At 33.1% G+C, this 20402-nt stretch overlaps 1 protein-coding gene across 5 annotated transcripts; it reads left to right on the top strand.

Annotated features, from left to right (window-relative positions):
• The first annotated feature begins 13738 nt into the window (after window positions 1-13738).
• LOC123229508 (pentatricopeptide repeat-containing protein At1g62910-like) lies at window positions 13739-20112 on the top strand. 5 transcript variants are annotated; one of them, XR_006504894.1, is made up of 4 exons: window positions 13739-14077; window positions 14271-14437; window positions 14543-15858; window positions 19437-20112. XR_006504894.1 is itself a non-coding variant. In XM_044655367.1 (3 exons), the coding sequence occupies exons 1-3, from the start codon at window positions 14224-14226 to the stop codon at window positions 16706-16708; spliced, it is 1389 nt and encodes a 462-aa protein (XP_044511302.1). In that variant the 5' UTR covers window positions 14084-14223; the 3' UTR covers window positions 16709-17142. The 5 variants fall into 5 exon arrangements, 2 of the variants coding, with proteins under 2 accessions (XP_044511302.1, XP_044511301.1); XM_044655367.1 differs by lacking the exons at window positions 13739-14077; window positions 19437-20112 and adding an exon at window positions 16702-17142 and having other exon boundaries at window positions 14084-14437; window positions 14543-15710; XR_006504893.1 differs by lacking the exon at window positions 13739-14077 and having other exon boundaries at window positions 14084-14437; window positions 19561-20112.
• The last annotated feature ends 290 nt before the right edge of the window (window positions 20113-20402 follow it).

The raw sequence follows: 20402 nt of genomic DNA, 5'->3' as shown, positions 1-20402 counted from the left end.
GCAGGTAAATGAAGAAGCCATGTGGGATTGGAATTCAATGTTGGAAATCATACATGAGAAGGGAAGAGATGAGATGCTCACATCGATGAATATATCAAAGTCGACATCCAACAACCATGAGGAGGCACCAACGATTGCGACATTCGAGTCGATTTCTTTGGATGATGAGGCAAGAACCCATAAAACTAGGAGTATATGTGGCTTATATGAGGTGACAAGTGAATTGCACTTGGTGTGTCTCTTGGCTCAAGGTGAAAATAGCTCTTTTGAAGAAGCGATTGTAGATGGCAAGTGGCGAGCCGCTATGGATGATGAGATGCATGCAATTGAAAAAAATGGCACATGGAAGCTCACTTCTCTTCCTGAAGGTCATAAGGCTATTGGTGTCAAGTGGGTGTACAAGAAGAAAATGAATCCACAAGGCGAAATCGAGAAATACAAAGCTAGATTGGTCACAAAAGGTTACAAGCAACAAGCCGGCATCGATTATGAAGAGGTGTTTGCACCAGTGGCTCGAATGGAGACCATTCGACTTTTGATTTCTTTTGCGGCTCAATTGAAATGGCGTATTTATCAAATGGATGTCAAGTCGGCCTTTTTTAACGGGATTTTGGAAGAAGAAGTATACATTGAGCAACCCCCCGGGTATGAGAAAAAAGGTAATGAAGATAAAGTTTTAAAATTAAAGAAGGCTTTATATGGCTTGAAACAAGCCTCTAGGGCTTGGAACACTCTGATTGACCAATATTTTAAGTCGCATGGTTTTGTGCAATGCCCGTATGAACATACACTGTATGTGAAGGTTAAAAATGGAGACATGCTAATTGTGGCTTTGTATGTTGATGATTTAATTTTGATGAGCAATAATGGAGAAATGATTGATGACTTCAAAAGGGCCATGAAGAGTGAATTTGAAATGACTGATTTGGGACTTATGTCCTATTTTCTGGGTCTTGAAATAAAGCAGGTTAGTAATGGCATTTTTGTTTCATAAGAAACCTATGCTAAGGAGATTTTGAAATGTTTCAGAATGGTAGATTGCAAGCCGGTCAATACACCGGTTGACTGTGGCGTCAAGTTATCTAGGAATGACAAAGGGAAGGTGATTGATGCAACATTGTACAAAAGCCTAGTTGGAAGCTTGCGATATTTGACATGCACAAGGCCGTATATTTTGTATGGAGTTGGCCTTGTGAGTCGGTACATGGAGGAGCCAAGATCGACACATTGGAAGACTATCAAACGGATTCTTCGTTACATTCGAGGTACTCTATCACTTGGGTTATTTTATGGTTCATCCGTTGACAAATTAGCAATTTTTGGTTATTCGGATAGTGATTGGGGCGGAGACACAGATGATAGAAAAAGCACCTCGGGGTTTGTATTCTACATGGGTGATACAGCTTTCACGTGGCTTTCAAAGAAACAACCAATAGTATCGCTTTCAACATGTGAAGCAGAGTATGTGGCTGCGGCAACCTGCGTGTGTCATGCAATTTGGCTAAGGAGGTTGCTTGAAGAAATAAATTTTCCACAAGGTGCAGCTACCGAAATTTATTTGGATAGCAAGTCGGCAATCGAATTGGCTAAAAATCTGGTACATCATGAGAGAAGCAAACATATCGACGTGCGATTTCATTTTATGCGAGAGCATATAAAGGAGAAAAATATCGAATTGGTTTATGTGAAGAGTGAAGATCAAGTGGCCGACATTTTTACAAAGCCATTGCCTGTCAAGTTGTTTGAAAAATTTAAGAATCTTTTTGGCATGAAGGATGGAGACAAAATTAAGTTTAAGGGGGGTGTTGAATTAAACTTAATTTTCTATAAAAAACTTTTGGTTTTTTTTATTCAAAGTTCAATGTTCATAGCATAAGTTCATGTTGATACATGATTCATGTACAAGTTCAAGTTTATGTGCATACACAAGTTCAATGTTAGTAGCACAAGTTTAATGTTAGTAACACAAGTTCAATGTTAGTAGCACAAGTTCAATGTTAGGTGTTAATGGCTAATGTACAAGTTCAATGTTAGGTTCATGTATTTAGGATTTTAAAAGTCATCCTTGTACCTATAAATACTCTAGTTGTTTTGTATTTGGAATAGAGAAAAATCAGAGAATTATAAGTCTTCCTCTCAAATAATTCTTTCACACAAAGCCTTTCCCTTATATAAGGTTACCTCCCTTTTCCAACAGTTTGAAGGTCCATGCAAAGGTCCAATTAATTTTGCTGTGAAGGGATTTGTGAAGGCTTCTGCTGACCTTTCAACATTGTTGATAAGAAAATATGGATTGGCTTTCGATACCTCAACAACTTTACCCTCGCTGGAGGTGGAATTTTCCATGGCCAAGGACAAACCGCATGGAAACAAAATGACTGCCACAAAAACTCCAAGTGCGAGCTTCCAATGTTGAGTTACATTATATGCCTTGCATATCCCCTTTTAATACTTAAAACACTAGATTTTTTCAACGACTGAGCAATTGAAGAAATAAAATCTATTAATAGCAAGAAAGTTCATATCAATGTTTTCGTCTGCTACAACTTGAACCTAAAATCTATCGAGATCTCAGCACCTGGGGATAATCCCAACACTGATGGAATTCACATCGGGTCATCAACTGAGATTAAGATTTATGATTCATTGATAGGAACTGGTGATGATTACGTCTCACTCAGTCCCCGAAGTGAAAACATTCTTGTCTCCAATGTCGTATGTGGACCGAGACATGGTATTAGTGTTAGTAATGTTGGTAGTGTTGGAAGGACTCCCAATAAGAAATTACTGTTTTGACAGTGAGAAACTGCACCTTCACAGGCACCGACAATGGTGTAAGAATCAAGACATGGCCCGACTCTTATGAGAGTGTACTTTCCAATTTCACATTTGAAGACATTGTCATGAATAATGTCCAAAACCCCATTGTTATTGGTTAGGAATATTACCCATATAATGCTTGTAACAAGAAGGTATATGAACACAATACTAATCGTTCACGGTTGGTTTCTCAAGTAGTAATGCGACTACACTAATTTTTCGCTTATCAATTCGTATAGGTTCCCTCAAAGGTGAAGATTAGCAACGTGAAATACAACAACATTCGCGACACTTCCTCTGCCAAAGTTGCAGTTAATCTTTTGTGTAACAGATTGAATCCGTGCAAAAATGTGGAGATTGGTGATATCAACTTGGTTTACAATGGCACTGAAGCGGTCCAACAACGTCTTCTTGTTTAAACGTTGAGCCAATCCTCAAAGGAAAACATATCCAATTACTTGTGTCTAGGTCTTTTAATCTATAAAACCACAATAATCGTTTGAGGCATTTAGTTGATTCATTCTTATGTATGCTCAACTTCATCAAATCATACATTTAATCCAAAGCCCAACCTTATTTTTTTCTTCTACTTTTTTTTTTTTAAATTCTAAAATGAATGGAACTTGATGAAGTTTTTTCTTTTTTAATGCATATTGAGTGGAACTATTTAGCAACATATTTTACCTAACAATAAGCTAAGTTAAATCAAACTATTCCACGGGGGAAATCTAGACTATTCTATGCATGCCATAGTATTAGGTTTTTAATAACTTAACATGTCTAATCCTCTACCCTCTTTGTGCCACGACATTGCTCTTCAAATTCCAAGGCATAACTTACTATGTCTTTTCAGTGTCGCCACATCACATTCTTGGATGTGGAGTCTTTGAATCCTCTTTCTTGAATATGAGAATCTATCATTTGAAATATCAAAACTGCTTTGTTTTAACTCCAATTCTTAATATGTTTGACTGTCATAGTCACGAAATCTCTTCCATAAATCATTTTCAAACACCCGAGACATGATAATACACAAAAATTTGCCTATTATTTTGTTGAAAAACACATTTATAGCACAATTAATTCTAATCACTCAAATCAAACCTAATATTTCACAATAAATTCTGAAAAACACTATGGATAAGTGCATTTTCAAGAACTTATCAACAATTAAAAAAGAAAAAAAAAATTATTTAAGAAGATAAAATGTTGTTCATTTTTAGATCCCAATAGCAACAACAACTAAAATTGACCTTAACGGTTCTTTTACTGTTGGAAGAAGCATTTTAAAAATAAAGGAAAAAATGATGACGTCTAGTGGCTTATATATTTCTCCAGTCGAAGAATGTCGAGATTTTCATCAGATATTTTCACTATTTCTAAAATACAGCTCTCTCTCTCTCTTTCTCTAAATACCTAAGACACGAATCTTCAAATCAACTTTTATTTGATCAATGTTTCGACAGTCATAAAGCATGATTAGATGGTGAGTGATTCGATTTAATAGATATTTCTATCTGTTAGTCAAATTTTTTAAATTCGATTTAATAGTTGTAATCGTTTCTTCAATAAAAAATAGAGATATTTTTTTCTCAAAGTGCCTAAAATTCAGGCGAAACCTTTCATGGTATCAAAGTTTTGTGACTAGCATTATAAAATGGATTATTCATGGATTTCTTCTAGTTCTACTTTAAGATCTGATAGAACCCTCAAGTCTAATGATATTGTATTTACTCATTCAACCCATATCAAAAGTATTTCCTGTGTTGAGCTTAATTACAGGCAATCGATCCTAAACTGCTAGAAAAAATTATCACTACTAGTGTGCATAGATGTTTATTTTATTAGTTCGCACAATTTAGAAGAGCGTTTAATCGGGTTAGTTGCTTGTTCTTAACATTTTTTAGTTGTTCAAAATGAGTTTATGTGTGTTACAATTAAGAAAATGAATCCTGAATTTGTTGTGTGAAAAAAGTGTATGTAACATTCCCTTTAAAAATATTAGGGAAATTATATTAAATGACCAAATTACCCATCCGTTAAGCAAAAAAGCCCAATTTCCCTATTCATAAGCAAAAATGTCCAATTTTCCTATTCCTAAGCAAACATGCCCTAAAATTTTTTTAAAATACCAAAATTGCCCTTCACCACATCTATATAAACCCTCTCTCCCACTCTTATTACACACACTTCTCATCTTACTCAAACACTCATGCTCACTCTCATTTTTACTCAATATCAATTACTATAGGTTCGTTTGGATAAAAAAAATTCATATTTCTAAATTCGAATAGAAAAAAGGCTATTCATGAAAAAAAGATATTTATATGAATCTTAACCTAAAAACTTAATTTTATTTGTTAAATCTAGTTTATATATCATGTAAATGGAGTACTTGAATATTAGATAATAATATAGCGGTTAAATGAATGTTAGAGAAGTATGGGGGTATTTCGATATTATACAATATATAAAGGATTTAAATAACATGTTAAGAATAGATAGGTATATTTTGATATAAGACAACATACAAAGGTGTTAAATGAAGTGTTAGATAATTATGGGTGGTCAAATGAAATGTTATAAAAATATGAGGGGCATTTTGATATTAAACATTGTAAGAGCATTATAAATGAAATTTTAGGAATAGATAGATGTATTTTGATATGACACAACATACAAGGGTGGTAAATACAATGTTAGGTAATTATAGGGGTAAAATAAAATATTAAAAAAATATAGGGGGTATTTTGAAATTACATAATTACATGAAGGATTTAAATAATAGGTTAAGAGTAAATAGATGTTTTTTGATACAAGAGAACATAAAATGGTGTTAAATGAAATGTTGGATAATTATAAGGGGTTAAATAAAATGTTAAGAAAAACATGAGGGTATTTTGATATGTCATAATATATGAAAGACAAAAACATGTTAAAAATAAATAGATGTATTTTGATAATAGAAAACATACGAGGATATTAAATAAAATATTAGATAAGTATGGGGGCTAAATAAAATGTTAAAAAATATATGGGGTATTTTGATATTAAACATTGTAAAAACATTTTAAATGGAATGTTAAGAAAAAATAGATGCATTTTGATACAAAATAACATATGATAGTGTTACATAAATTGTTAAATAATTATAGGGGTTAAATGAAATATTAGAAAAATATGAAGGGTTTTTTATATTAATAATTGTAAAACTGTTTTACATAGTTATTACAAATTTTTTGTTAAAAATGAATAATTATTTCCAAAAACTTGTCATTGTAGGATTGATAATTAAAATAGATGGTTATGCATCGGTTCGTTATCAAGGAGAATGGATTCAAGGTGGCGACAACATAATAAAATATGTTGGAGGATCCAAACAATTGATTAAAATTCCTTATGAAATAACATTTGAGGGATTTATTGAGCTTTTAAAAGAGTCTTGCGGTAGTGATCTAATGAAAAACTACCTTCAACTATCAATGAAGCCAAAAAAATTGAATTCGACTGCCCCGTATAGATCCAAAATGATGAAGAGTCCAGGGTCTTATTGATATGTCTCAGTACTTATAAGAATGTATTGCTATTTTTGTTACATGTACCCTAATTGAAGGATAGGTGGAAAAAGATGCGGATGAAGATGAAGATGAAGGAGAAATTAGTGGGGTGAAAAAAAAATATGATTTGGAAAACTTGATTGATTTTAGTAATGACCCATTGTACATCGTAAACTCATGGGCTCATAGAGAAAAAGATAGGGTTCCTGACTGGGGTGACTTTGATAGAAATAATATGTCTAATATTCCTTCTGAAGAGGTAGAACCCGAGTATATGACACCAGTTACTGAGGGTATGGATAGTTTGCAGCTTGAAAATCCTATTTCAGGTGGTAGAAATTATTCTGGGCCATTTTTTGACAATATCCCCACTGATCCGTTTAGGTGGCTTCCTAATTTTTCTTCACAGCCATTAACATCATCAGGTGGTACCAGATCGATCCTAGAAAAGAATGGTGTAAAGGTTGATGATATTTTTCATAATAAAGTACAATTGAAAGATGCTATGAAGCAATTTATCTTACTTAAAGATTTCAATTCATGTTTAAGAAGTCTGAAAGGGTCCGATGGGAAATTAAGTGTAAGGCTGAAAATTGTGAGTGGTATATACATGCAAACAAGTCCAAAGTCGATGAAGTGTTTCAAATCAACCATATGAATCCTACCCACACATGTTCAGTTAATCAAATCCTACCATATCATAAATAAGTGTACTAATGAGGTCAAAATTTGTGTTAATTGATCGAATTTATCGGCCTAAGGAAATAATTGTGGACATCGCTGACCAGTATAAAATTGACATTTTATATTCACAGGCATGACGGGCAAGAAACTGGGCTATAAATTCATTAAACAGCTCACCGGAGGAATCATTTATGCTCTTACCAAATTATTGCTACAATCTATAGCATACTAATCGGGGCACCGTTACTGTTATTGAAACAGACGATGACCATCGATTTAAGAATTTTTTCATGACATTAAGATGTTCTGCTTGTGTATTCAAAGACTAAAATTTGAATTCTAAACATTGAAATACCTTAGAATGTCAACAATCAAAAAATTATTTAAAAATCTTGAAAATACGAATCGATATATCATAAAATGGCAAAATTCGAAAAAACAAAACTAAAATTTGAATTCTATACGTTGAAATTCCATAGAATGTGAATAGTTAAAAAATCGTTAGAAAATTTGAAAAAAAAGAGTCGATTTGTCCTAAAACAACAAAAATTGAAAAAACGGAATTCAAATTCAAATTTTATAAGTTGAAATACGTAAGAATGTTACTAATCAAAAAATCATTCAAAAATCTAAAAGATACGAGTCGATACATCATAAAACCATGAAATTCGAAAAAATGAAATTGAAATTCAAAAATACAAATCGATATATACTATAAACAAAAAAATCGAAATATTGAGTTGAAATTACGTTATTACATCGTAAAATGTGTCAAAAAAACACAAAAATTGAAAAATTAAATGTCAAATTCGAAAACTATACATCGAGAAACCTTAGATATGAAAAATATCAATTTACCCCCTGAGAAAATTTCTACTGCAAACAGGTTCAATATTAATCCCTTGCCCCCTCAGCAATTTTCTAATCTTTTAGTGCCCCTGCAATTTCAAAAAAGTAAATTTTTCCCCTAACACACGATGTTCAAGACATTAGCCTATTATCACATGGCAAATTTCATAAACACCCCCTGTGGACTAGCCGCTCTCTGCTAGCTCCCTAAGGTTTGCTTAACCCTCTAATCCACGGTCATGTACATGTTAAGCGTTGTTCTAAATCAAAACCCTAAAATTTCAAACCACAAAATCTCACTCAAATCTCAATAATATGAGCAATAACTTGATTCAAATAAGATTAAGAAAGATTTACTAACCTTCTTTGCCATTTTTCGGTCATCAAAAATCATCAGAAATCTCTTTGCCTGTGGGATGACCGTAAAGCGAAAATTTTCTTTGAATTTGCACAGTGGAATCGTGGAAGATTGCTATGGGAAATAAGAAAATTTTCTTTGTTTATATATAAGGGCAGTTTGGTCATTTCACAAAAATGGGGCATTTTTTCTTAAACCTGATTGTTTTGGATAATTTTGCTTAGACTCTTTTAATTTTGGGCATTTAATATAATTTCCCAAAATATTATCCTTCAAAGGGAAACGTAAGTACATAAACTAAAAAAAACATGCATAACACTTAAAAGTGTTTATCCATCAAATCATAATTTTAAAAAATTTCATAGATACCCTTTATTAAATTTAGATGTGAAAACATGCAAAAAAGTCTAAATACATAAAGATACTTAAATAATATGTGTAACAAACCAAGATAAATCCATACATAGCACTCATTACCTAGAAAACATTAAAAGTAGAGGAGTGAGTAATAAATTACTTGGTTGTATTAAGGTTTTACTTAAACTTAATTAATGCCCATTATAACCTTGACTTGCTTCCACTCTAACTTAGTCATTAGAAGTACTAAACACTAAGGTCTCATAACTATGATAACAAAATCTCTTGGTCATCTAAGATACACTCGAGATCTTATATTTAGATAACTTTCCCTCTAAATACTTGAAAACTCAGGTGAAAACACTTTGTACTTTTACAAAATACTTAAATTTATGTGTTGATCAAATTAGGTTAAAACATAGATTTGTCACCTTGGTCATGTAACATACTATACAGTCTCATTTCCTTAAAAACATTATTATACTATGATATCATATGTAAGCCCTACTATGGGCTATTTTACCCTTTTACGAATATTCTGTCCTGCTAACTATGAGCGATGCTCTACTATGGCCATATGTAGAAAGAATCTTATAAGTGTCCTCTCATAACAACCCTCATGAAACATATCTACTAATAAAAGATTATGGTTTAATATGATAACACTGATTGGGATATGCTCATGTATAAACTGTAACATCCCTCCTTAGAAGTACTACCCACCGAAGGAGGAATGTTACGAATTAATATTCGTAGCGTCTATTTTTTTTTCTTTTTAAAAAAATACTTTAAAATAAACGCATCATTAAAAGTGTTTAGGAAGTATTCCAAGAAAACTAAAAATCTGGAAGCAAACAAAAGATGTATATACTCATATGAAGACTCGTCTGAAAGTATCTGAAAACAGGGAGTAATCATATGTAACTGTACCATAATCTCAAAAGTCAAAAGTCCATAAGAACATGCTACTGTATGCATGTAATATAAACCAGAGATAACCTGCTCCAGCCGGATCTACCTACGCTGACCTGACCCTGCCTCGCAGCTACCTCGATCACCTGTACCTGCAGTCAGGAAAGAAAAGGGAGTGAGTGATAAGAACACTCAGTAAGGGGAAAAATTAAGTAAATTATCCTTTTTTTCCTGTTCTAACTCAATTTTGGGACTCAACCCCACATCCTAACCTCTATAAAAGATTGAGGGGGTAATTTAGTTCACTCTTTACTATTTGGGTCATACTTTGTCCCATCTGGTGTCTATTTAATACTTTCTGGAAGCTAACTATAGGGATTTGGCACTTTTTTTTTTTTTAAGCTCAAGCTCTTTTTCTTTCACTACACTATTTCTGACTCTGAATTAAGCTCTACTGCGAGCATGCTCTACTGCGAGCGGACCCTACTGGGGGTCTATGTCCTACTACGGACGTGTCCTACTGCGGACGTGCCCTACTGCGGGCGGTGTAGTGTAAAGTGCCCCCTCATAGTTTATAGCATACATACGGGTCTTATATTTTACTAAATTTGCTTCCATTTAATTTTATTCATAACTCACCAGACATTACTCTTGGGACGACCCCTAAATCTTGAGTCCCAAATTCTTTTTCTTATTTTTCTTTCTTTTTCTTTCCTTCTTTTCTTTCCTTTCCTTTCCTTTCCTTTCTTTCCTTTCTTCTTCCTTTTCTTTCCTTCTTTCCTTCTTTCTTTCCTTCTTTCCTTCTTTCTTTCCTGCCCAGAATTGCAAAATACTGTTCACAGAACAGTCATTTAACAGGGCAACCTTCTTTTTCATACAATTTAACATCCCAAACGGTTTCTAATTTATACAAGCTATATATTATTGGAAAGAGGATTCAAAGATCTTTCCAACGACCTATAATAGCACTCATAACTCAATAGATAAGGCAGTCAAAACGTGAGCTAAACTCAGTGATAAAATTACGAAATACTGTTCACAGAACAGACATTTAGCAGGGCAGCATACTTTTTATACAATTTAACAGCCCAAATGGTTTCTAATTCATACAAACTATATATCGTTGAAAAGAAGATTCAAAGATCTTTCCAACAAGCTATAATAGCACTCATAATTCATTCAATCAGGCAGTCAAAACAGCAGATAAATTCAGTGGCAAAAACTGCCTCCCCTGTTTTTCTTTAGTAAAACAGTCCTTTCGGTTTATACAATCTTTAACAGTCCAAATGATCTCTAATTCATACAAGCTATATATCATTGGAAAGAGGATTCAAAGATCTTTCCAACAAGATATAATAGCACTCATAATTCATTCAATAAGGCAGCCAAAACATGGGACGAACTCAGTGGCAAAAACTGTAAATATTCTGTAACTTTCTGCCATGAACAAAATCACATGCATAGACATCCCAAATGGCAAAACAACATTCCTCAACATCAAAATCAACATATATAATATAGATCTAAGGAACCAAAACCCTAAAACATATCACATATCAAGGAGGGTACCCCTTACCTTATTTCAAGTCAAACCTTTGCAAGTTGGTTTTCTCCTTTTTGTTTTGCTTCCTTTATCATCAAGACAACTTTAAATCAATACCAAAACACTCTAACATATTCACATAACATGCATATAAACATAGATGAAAGAAGAAGGAAGGAGATCTTTGGTTACCAAAGCTTCCAAGTGCTTCCTTTTCCTTTCTTCTTATTTTATCTTCTAATATTCCTTCAACTTCTTCCTTTGGCTTCAAGAAAGCAAAGAAAAGAACATGAAAGGAGGCTGCTGGAGTTTTTTTTTTACGGGAGAAGATGTAAATGATGGAAAAGTCTTCTCTTTCTCTTTATATCTAAAGCCTTATCCCTTTCTCTTTTTCTCTTTTCCCTTTTTGCCCTTTTTTGCATTTATATATATATATATATTTATTTATGCATATATATATATATAAAGCACACCCCTACATATATATATTTAAAATGAGAAAAATCTCAAAACAGGGTCAAAAGACATAATTACCCCTGGAATATACCTGAGGGTATTACATAAACATACATGCATCTCGAGTCCCTAACTTAATTTAGACTCGTAAGTAGTTTTCACCCTAATTTTTCTTTCTCTTATGGCCTAACTATACTTTTAAACTCTTTAGGCATGACTCAGTACTACTATATACGATATACATCGGTATTATCCTTCAGACAACATTATGAATTTTTGGGTTCATGACTTAGCTCAACTTTACTTCCTTATCGAATGTACAATAGTACATCCTAGGGCTCACAGTCACATACCTAGTCTTTCGCACATGGTTAACAACTCACAAGCATCCTTGATCATGATGCACGTTCTTGTACATAGGCGTACACATCTTCCTCATTAATGACTTGGTCTTCCTCTTCATAGTCATGTTGAAACCCTAGGGATATAATCCACTTTTTACTTTGTGAACAACCATATGCCCTTTTTGTACAGTCATCCACCATAACCTATTCTACGTGTCACAGAAGGTCATTTGTGTCTTTTGTACGAACATCCACCAATTGTCAAAAATTATAATCAAATCAAATCAGAATCAGAATAAGATTAAATTAAAGTCAAAATCATATCAAATCAGAATCATATCAATAAAAAACAAGATCAAATTAAATTAAATAGTGTTGACTATAATCTTTATATGTTTATTATGATCTTTCCTTATTAATTTCTACCTATAATATTAGGAATAAAATGTTTTTGTATCATCCTGTTCATAACTCTTGAACTCTTAATCAATAATTCTCTATCTATTATACGTTGTGCTTTGATAAATGTTATACTTCAAATTTTTTTATATAAGATTAAAATGTTATGCTCATTCTATAAATCATCAATGTCATTTCCAATTAATTACCATAAATATATATATAAAAGGCATTTGTTATTTCCCCACACTTTATAGTATAATAAATTTCATAATGGGCGAAAGATTTATTCCCACTCAAGATTTAGTTCATTAACAAAATTATATATGTTAATTTTTAAAAATCTAAATATTTACATGTTATTCAAATTTGTTAGTTTAATTGTAAATTATTAATTTACCCTTTTTAACATATATATATACATACACATGAAAAATCAAAAATTGACGAAGGAGTATCATTTAGACAACTAACTTTTTCCCCTTGTCCAAGAGTTTCATATTATTCATATTTTTTCCTCTTACAACTACCCCCTAAGTTTTGAAACATTATATTTTCACCTATGTCTTTGACAAACTTCTCCCTTCATCTTTGGCTGACGAGGAAAACCAAGGAACAAGGCTTAATCTTGTTAACTAAGAAAATCAACATTGCCAACAAAAAACTAAGGAATCGAGCCAACGATCATGTGTGCAAATAAAAAAAAGGATGGTTGAAACTAGATTCGACAAAGGGAGGGAACTGAGCCGATGTGATGAGCATCAATGACTGAAGGAGAGTGTTGACTTTTGCTAGAAAAAAGAGTGACAATATCACCAATAAAAGATTACACTTTCATCAAGGATTTTGCTCGTTTACAATTGAAACTTTAATAAAGAGGCCAAAAATATTATTGGCAAGGGAGAGAGTATCAACAAAATGAAAATTATATCGTCGGACTTAGAAGAAAGGTTATAAAAGGAAGAGAATGTAGTTGTAGAGTGTAACTTTGATTTTATAAAAGTTAAGAGGGTGGTTGATAAGTTAAAAATAAGAAACCCTAACAAGAAGAAGTGTTAGTTTTCAAAACTATAATGAAAAAAAATGAGTTTTTAAAATTAAACTAAGCAAAAAGGATAAAATTTTATTTTTTTAATATTATTAAATACAATGACAATTATACTCTTATTATTAATAGATTTAAATAATAGTTAGGGCTAAACCTTGGGTAGAATAACTTGTTTTGCCTTTCATAATTCAATTATAGATCATTCTAGAGGTTTCTTATAAAATAAACTGAATTAAAAGGAGGATATCAATTTTATATTTCAAATTATTAGTAATTCATTAAAAAGGACTAAAGTTTTAAATGTTTTATATAGGGGTACTTATAGTACTGTTACACTTAATCACAAAAGAGGACAAATCAGTAATTATACATTATTTGCGATGCGTAGGAGTCGGTAGGATCACACTTATGATGCGTCTGTCCTTGTACATTTCGCGTCGCACAAATCTCTTTTACGGCCGTTCACCAAGGAATTTCAAACTCCCTCCCTTCACAGATCCCCTCTTCGAAAATGTTTCTTAAAACTTCAATTATTTCCTTTAAATCATCTTTGAATGTTAGATTTTCATCTTCATTCATTCCTTCGTCACTGAAATCAGCCAAACGCACCACTACTATTAAACACCTTTCTAAACTTGATAATTTCCTCCATGTAAACTGCAAGTCGGGTAACTTTTCTCTTGATGAAGCTCTTGATTGATGAAGCTCTTGATTCTTTCGATTACATGATTCATATGGACCCCACTCCTGGTATGTCATCTTTCAGTATTTTGTTTTCTGCACTTATTAAGAAAAAATATTACGATGAATTCCTTGTGCTATACACGAGGTTCGTTTCAGCTGGGTTGTTGCCTAATTTGATTACTTTGAACATTGTTGTTAATTGCTTATGCAAAATGGTCCGGGTTTCTGACGGTTTTGTGGTTTTTGCGAGTATTTTTAGGAGGGGTTTTTACCCTGACGCCGTGACTTTTACTAGTCTGATTATTGGTCTTTGTAAGGAGGGCAAAATTGAGAAGGCGATTGAATTGTTTGGAAAAATGGTTTCTGTTGGATGTAGGCCTGATGTGGTTACAGTTGGGTGTTTGATCACTGGCTTTTGTAGAACAGGTAATGTCACTGTTGCCCTTCAGTTATTTGAGGAAATGAATAATGGGAATGGTGAATTTGGTGTCATTTGCAAGCCTAATGTTGTTTGCTATGCTGCTATTATAGATGGTCTTTGCAAATATGGCTTAGTAGACAAGGCGAAGGAACTGTTTTCAGAAATGAAGTCCAAGGCTGTTAATCCAAACGTGATTACTTACAACACTTTAATTTACGGATTGTGCAATACATCTAATTGGGAGGAGGCTAAAACTTTATTTGCAGAAATGTCGGATGAAGGTGTAAAGCCTGATGAGGTGACATTTACTGTGGTTATGGATGAACTTTGTAAGAATGGGAAGATTGATGAAGCCAATGGATTGCTCCAACTAATGATTAATAGAGGTATTCACCCCAACACAATTACTTACAATGCAATTTTAAGTGGTTACTGCTTGGCAGGTAGAATTGAGGATGCAAGAAAACTATTTGATTCCATGGAAAGTAAGGGGTGTAAGCCTGATGTTTTTAGCTTCAGTATTTTGATGGACGGTATGTGCTTGCCAAATAAAATTGATGATGCTAAGGAATTGTTTTCTTTGATGTTGAGTAAGGGATGCAAACCTAATGTAGTTAGCTACAATACGTTGATCAATTGGTATTGTAAGAATCGAAAAGCTGATGAAGCTATCTGTGTTTATAAGGAAATGACCTCAAAGGGAATTCAGCCAACAATCGTTACATTTAGCACCTTGCTAAAAGGTCTTTTCATATATGGTAAAGTTGGACATGCAAAAAAACTATTTGGTGAGATGCAACTTAGTAATGTTCCTCCCAGTTTAATTACATATAATATTCTTATTGATGGGTTTTGCAAAAATGGTTGTGTTTTGGAGGCTGTTGAACTGTTTCATTCTTTAAGAAACGGAAACATTCATCCTGACATCATTACTTTCAATTGTCTCATTGATGGTTTGTGCAAAACAAGAAGACTCAATATTGCTTTGGAACTATTTAACAGATGGCGCAATGAAGGATTTGTTCCAGATGTTGTGACATATAACATTCTGTTGTATGGACTTTGTAAAGAAGGGAAGTTGGAGATGGCAAGTAATTTGTTATCAGATATGGAACAAAACGATTGTGCTCCTGATTGCATCAGTTTTAGTACTCTTATGTCTGGTTTCTTGCAAAATAATGAGACTTCAAAAGTGGTAGAACTTCTTCACAAAATGAAAGAGAGAAATGTAAAGCCAGATGCATCCACGGCTTCAATTATTCTAGATTTACTACAAAGGTATAGAAACTACAGTGAAGTCCTAAATTTGCTACCAGTGTTCTCTAACCAAGAACCTACGGATAGTTGATTGTCAAGTAACTGCATTTTCTGAGGGAGTACAACTTATCACAAGAGTCTTGCCAGATGTCAAAGTTTCTATGTAAAGGTTTATGCCAACATAGTAGTGCTCAATAGGAAATATGAAATTTCGGTCTCCTTATTAGGGAAAAAAAAAATCAGTCAACCAATAAATATCCATGTCAACCTTAAATTGCGCATGTTAACCAAGAAATATCCTGGTCATGATTTCTAAATTAAAACAAAAGTCTAAATTTAAATGGTATTAAAGGTTGGACCTGTTTCTGTGTAAGAGAATGCAAGTTAGGTTTTTCTATAGGAAAATATGAAATTTTAGTCCCTGAATTTAAAAAAAAAAGAAAGTTTCAATTTTTTTAATTCAAAAAACTAATAGTTCGGTACATTCAAGTGTTGTTATTTCTAAACTAAATTGTTATATTTTATTGACTGCAATCCACATTTCAATCCTGTTAATCTGAGTAAAGTTGCAAGATGAATAGTCGATGGTGAATTTTGCATCCTTATCTATGTTCAGTCTAGTTTCTCTCCTCATTTGCAAAACCCATGATACGTTAATATTCAAACTCAATAGTATGGTAGTCCGCTTGAAGTCTATTATTTATTACAGTATCAGAATTCCTGAAGTCATTAGTACTAGTATGGTTGAGTCTATGTATTTTTTCATGTTGGATTAACATGTTTCATGATAGCTGTTAGATTATTTATTTGAACACCAAGTAATGAATTATTTTGTGAACTTAATTAATTCTAAAATTATATTAAATTAGTGTAATGATACTCAACCCAAGATATTCCCAAATTATAATCCATATCTTCATTTTTTGGTGGTTTAGCTTGACCATCCAGTTGCTATTAGTATGTGGCTGACACATCTTTGTTTCTAACAAGTGTATTTTTAATGTTATCAAAGGTTGTAGATGGCTGCACATTCAAGGATGTTGATTAAAATGATGTGATTGAACCAATAAAGAAATCGTATGAACTATTTTGCAAATTGTAATTGGATGGTGAAGAAGACTGAGAAAGTGTGTGCTTATTGTGTTAAAAAGAAGTGTGGTTATAAAGTGATGTGTAAGTTTGCAATACTGGTTTCTGGGTGTCATTTTTAGTAATATTTTTTTTTTCATTTTTTTAATTTTTATTGATTTCGGGTGTCATTTTTGTCATTGAATTAATGGGTTTATTATATGTGTGGGATTGTTTGTCATCAGAATCTTATAAGATTTATTTAGGAAGTCAAGATGAAACAGTGAGGGTTTGGCATTGTCTCTTTGTCTAGCCACGATTGTTCTTTGGGATTACTTGGTTTTTGATTTGTTGGTATTTAGAGAATTTCTTAATTCATTGATTATTTGATTTGTTTCTTTAATAAGGACTGAAATTAATTTATTTTTTATATTATTTTAGACTTTTTTTATTAAGGGCATTTAAAACTTTTGATAAAAGATATGTATTAGATAACAAAACTAAGGGTGTAAACAACATTGAGTCGCTTATCGACCTAGATGTCTTAAGTTAGGTTTGGCTTGATTTAAGTAAAGTCAAGTTTTAGCTCAAGCCACTCGAGTTCGAACACTTGAGCTAGAGGTTGATGTTGGTTGGCTCACTAAGCTGATGACTCAACTCGAGTAAAATATCAATATTTTACTAAAATTTTCAAATCTTGCATTTACATTCCAAAAAATTTATTTTTTATTTTTAAATATAAACGGTAATTAATAAATATATAAATTATGAGATTTATAATATTATTTTGAAAGTTAAAGTGTTTAAATTTAATTTTTTAAGTCAAGATCGAATCAATCTTCTTGTCTCAAGCTTGAGCTTGAGTTCTCCTTTAATGTAATTAGGTGGAGCTCGAGCTAAGCACAACTTTACAAGGCTCGGATTAATTACATCCTTAAATGGAACTGAGTAGTGTTACTTAGTTTCAAGGATTATATTGTCATTGAAAAATCAATGTGTCTTGAATTTGATCAAGTGTATATTTATATCTAAGTATGTACCTCCTAGAAATTTTTTATGAGAATGTGCAAAACACGGTTAAAACCATAAAACTAAATTGAGCCATTTGATTTTTTTTGTAGTTTGGTTTGAGTTGGGTTGAAAAAAATTGAAAATGGTTTACAATTTGGGTTTTGGTTTAGATAGTTTTGAAATTGAATCAAACCATAATTCTTTTTTTTTTTTTGGACAAAACAATGTTGTTTTGTCTTCTTTATAGCAAGATAAAATACAAATTGGTCAATTTCCACTGTGCCATAATTGACATCACTTTCTTCTCGATATCATTCTCTCCTTGCTCGATGGTTGATGTTTCTACACTGATTCTCTATGAGAGGTTGTAAATTATCCCTAAACAATATTGTTGCAAACCTGAATGATCGGCCCTCCTAGTTGAGGGTTTCAGCAGCGCTCAGCAGCTCCTTCAGCAGGTTCTAGGCACAGCTCCTTTCTACAGATTCACAATCCCAGTTTCTTTCCAACAACAATCCAAACGACATCACCAAATCTCTCACAACAGTAAGGGAGATGGGAGATAATCACATATATAAACTCACTCTCATTGTTCTTTTCATCAATTATACTTTAGCCATGTTTGTAATGAGATTAAACAGAGCAGTAATCATATTTCATTTCATATTCATAATGTGCAAAAAAGTTACAACAATGTTCCAAGAATGTAACAATAAGTTCCTTTGGAAATTCAAGAACCCACAAAAGGTGATTACAAAAGCAATAGAAACAGAAACAGAAAATGAACAATAGTCCAGAGATGGTGGGTTTCGAGAGCTAGCCCCCTCCCACTATCTCTACCTACTTAGTAACAATATTCTGAATAATAATTTCCGCCTGCCGCAACAACCACCCCCCCCCCCCCCCCCCCCCTTCCTATTCCAAGCATTCCCCATTTTATGTGCAGCCTTCTAACCGTAGATGGACCCCGACCACTAAAGATTCTCCTCTGAATTCTGGGAAGGAGGCTTCAACTAATTTCGGTTGCTTTTGTGAACTGTCTAAACTACCTTCACCCATTTGGTCTTCAGTTTTGCTCTCAGTTGGGCTGTCTTCTTCACCTCCTGGGCTGCCTTCTGGATTTTTGCCTTTGGGCCTGCGGTGGTAGACTTTTGCAATTAGATTCCCAACAAATATCTTTGTTAATGGAATCTCATTTCCTAGAATTTGTTTGGGTTCTCAGTGCTGAAAGCTTAAATAGTATTGTGTGTTTCTAAACTCCACGTTTTCTTGTGATGTTGATATTCAACTTTTGAGTGTCCCACTTTATTAGGAACCTACAAACTCAAGTTCTGGTGTAGAAGCTCAACTACCAATCATTCTTTTTTTTTTTTTTTTTTCGGTTAAGTATTATTGACCAATCTTTGGTAACATGATTGTTTGCAATCAAAAGTTCCAGTGTAACCTTTTGAGTGAATGTTGGATTTATTTAAGTTTTGATTGAGATTCTTAATTATTGTTGATGAATCTGTGAATGTATCCCAGGATGCCAATCATAGGTTGTTTCCTTCAAGTTGGTATGTCTAACGTCGATTTAGTAGTATATATTGTCACCTTTATTAAATGAGTTGGGATGACTTGGGCCGCATGAAATGTTTCTCACTCATCTTTGGTCTAATGTTTTATCAGCTTGGCAATTGCTTAAGTCGCTGATGGGAAGCCCACATCAAAGTGGGCTAACCTAAATCCAGGAGTGCTTACTTAAGTCGCGGACACATCTTTGTTTCTGAAGGGTGCCTATTATTGTTTTCAGAGGAATTTCTTACAAAGATGTCTCTAAGGTTGCAGGTGGTTTAGCACCCAGGGCTGCTGATTGAAATGATGCTATTGAAGCAGTGAAGAAATTGTATTAACTCTTTTGCAAATATTAATCATATAGTGAGGAAGACAGAGAAAGTGTGTGCTTATTGGGTTGAAAGGAAGTGTGGTTATGGAGTGATGTGTAAGTTTTGCAATCCAACTGAGGGTTTTAGGTTGTTGAAGTAGCTTGAAGGCCAGTTGAAGGTACAATCAATTTTATTATGTGTGGGATTGTGTCGCCATCGGAATCTTCTAATTTTTATCCGGGAAGTCAAGCTGAAACTGTGAGGTTTTGGAATTGTCTCTGCATCTGGCTGCGATTGTTGTTGGTACAAAGAAAATTTCTTGATTCACTGATTATTTAATTTGTTTATTTTATAAGGGCTGAAACTATGGTTTATATTATAGAATTTTTTTGTTAGGAGCATTTCAACCTACTATAAAAGATTATGTATTACATAACGAAATATTCATTGAAAAATTATTGTGTCCTGAATTTTACCAATGGTAAAATTATCTGAGTATTTACCTCCCTGAAATTGACAACAAATTTGTAGAAATAACTGAAGAATTACATAGTTTGTGCAGCATCAACAACTCCATTTGGTAGATGGCGATTGGATTAGTAGCTTCATGAACCGAAAAATCTACAAATCTTTTAGATAGAACAACATCTACTATACTTTAATCCCAATTGGGTTTCAAGAATGCTTATTGATGGTGGTTGTGCGTGATATTCTGAGATGTTTGTTTTGCAAGCGAGGTCTGGTTTGAATATGGATAGTCTTGTTTAAC

Source organism: Mangifera indica, chromosome 11, assembly GCF_011075055.1.
Source record: "Mangifera indica cultivar Alphonso chromosome 11, CATAS_Mindica_2.1, whole genome shotgun sequence".
Lineage (NCBI taxonomy): Eukaryota > Viridiplantae > Streptophyta > Magnoliopsida > Sapindales > Anacardiaceae > Mangifera > Mangifera indica.
The sequence above is the reverse complement of the archived record's forward strand: the minus strand, read 5'-3'. Positions and strand labels throughout refer to the sequence as shown.

Coding starts and splice junctions, on each gene's coding strand:
- LOC123229508 (XM_044655366.1), top strand. CDS start 14,224: ATGGTCCGGGTTTCTGACGGTTTTGTGGTTTTTGCGAGTATTTTTAGG. Junction 14,438..14,542: donor CACTGGCTTTTGTAGAACAG/GTAATGTCACTG, acceptor CTGCTATTATAG/ATGGTCTTTGCAAATATGGC.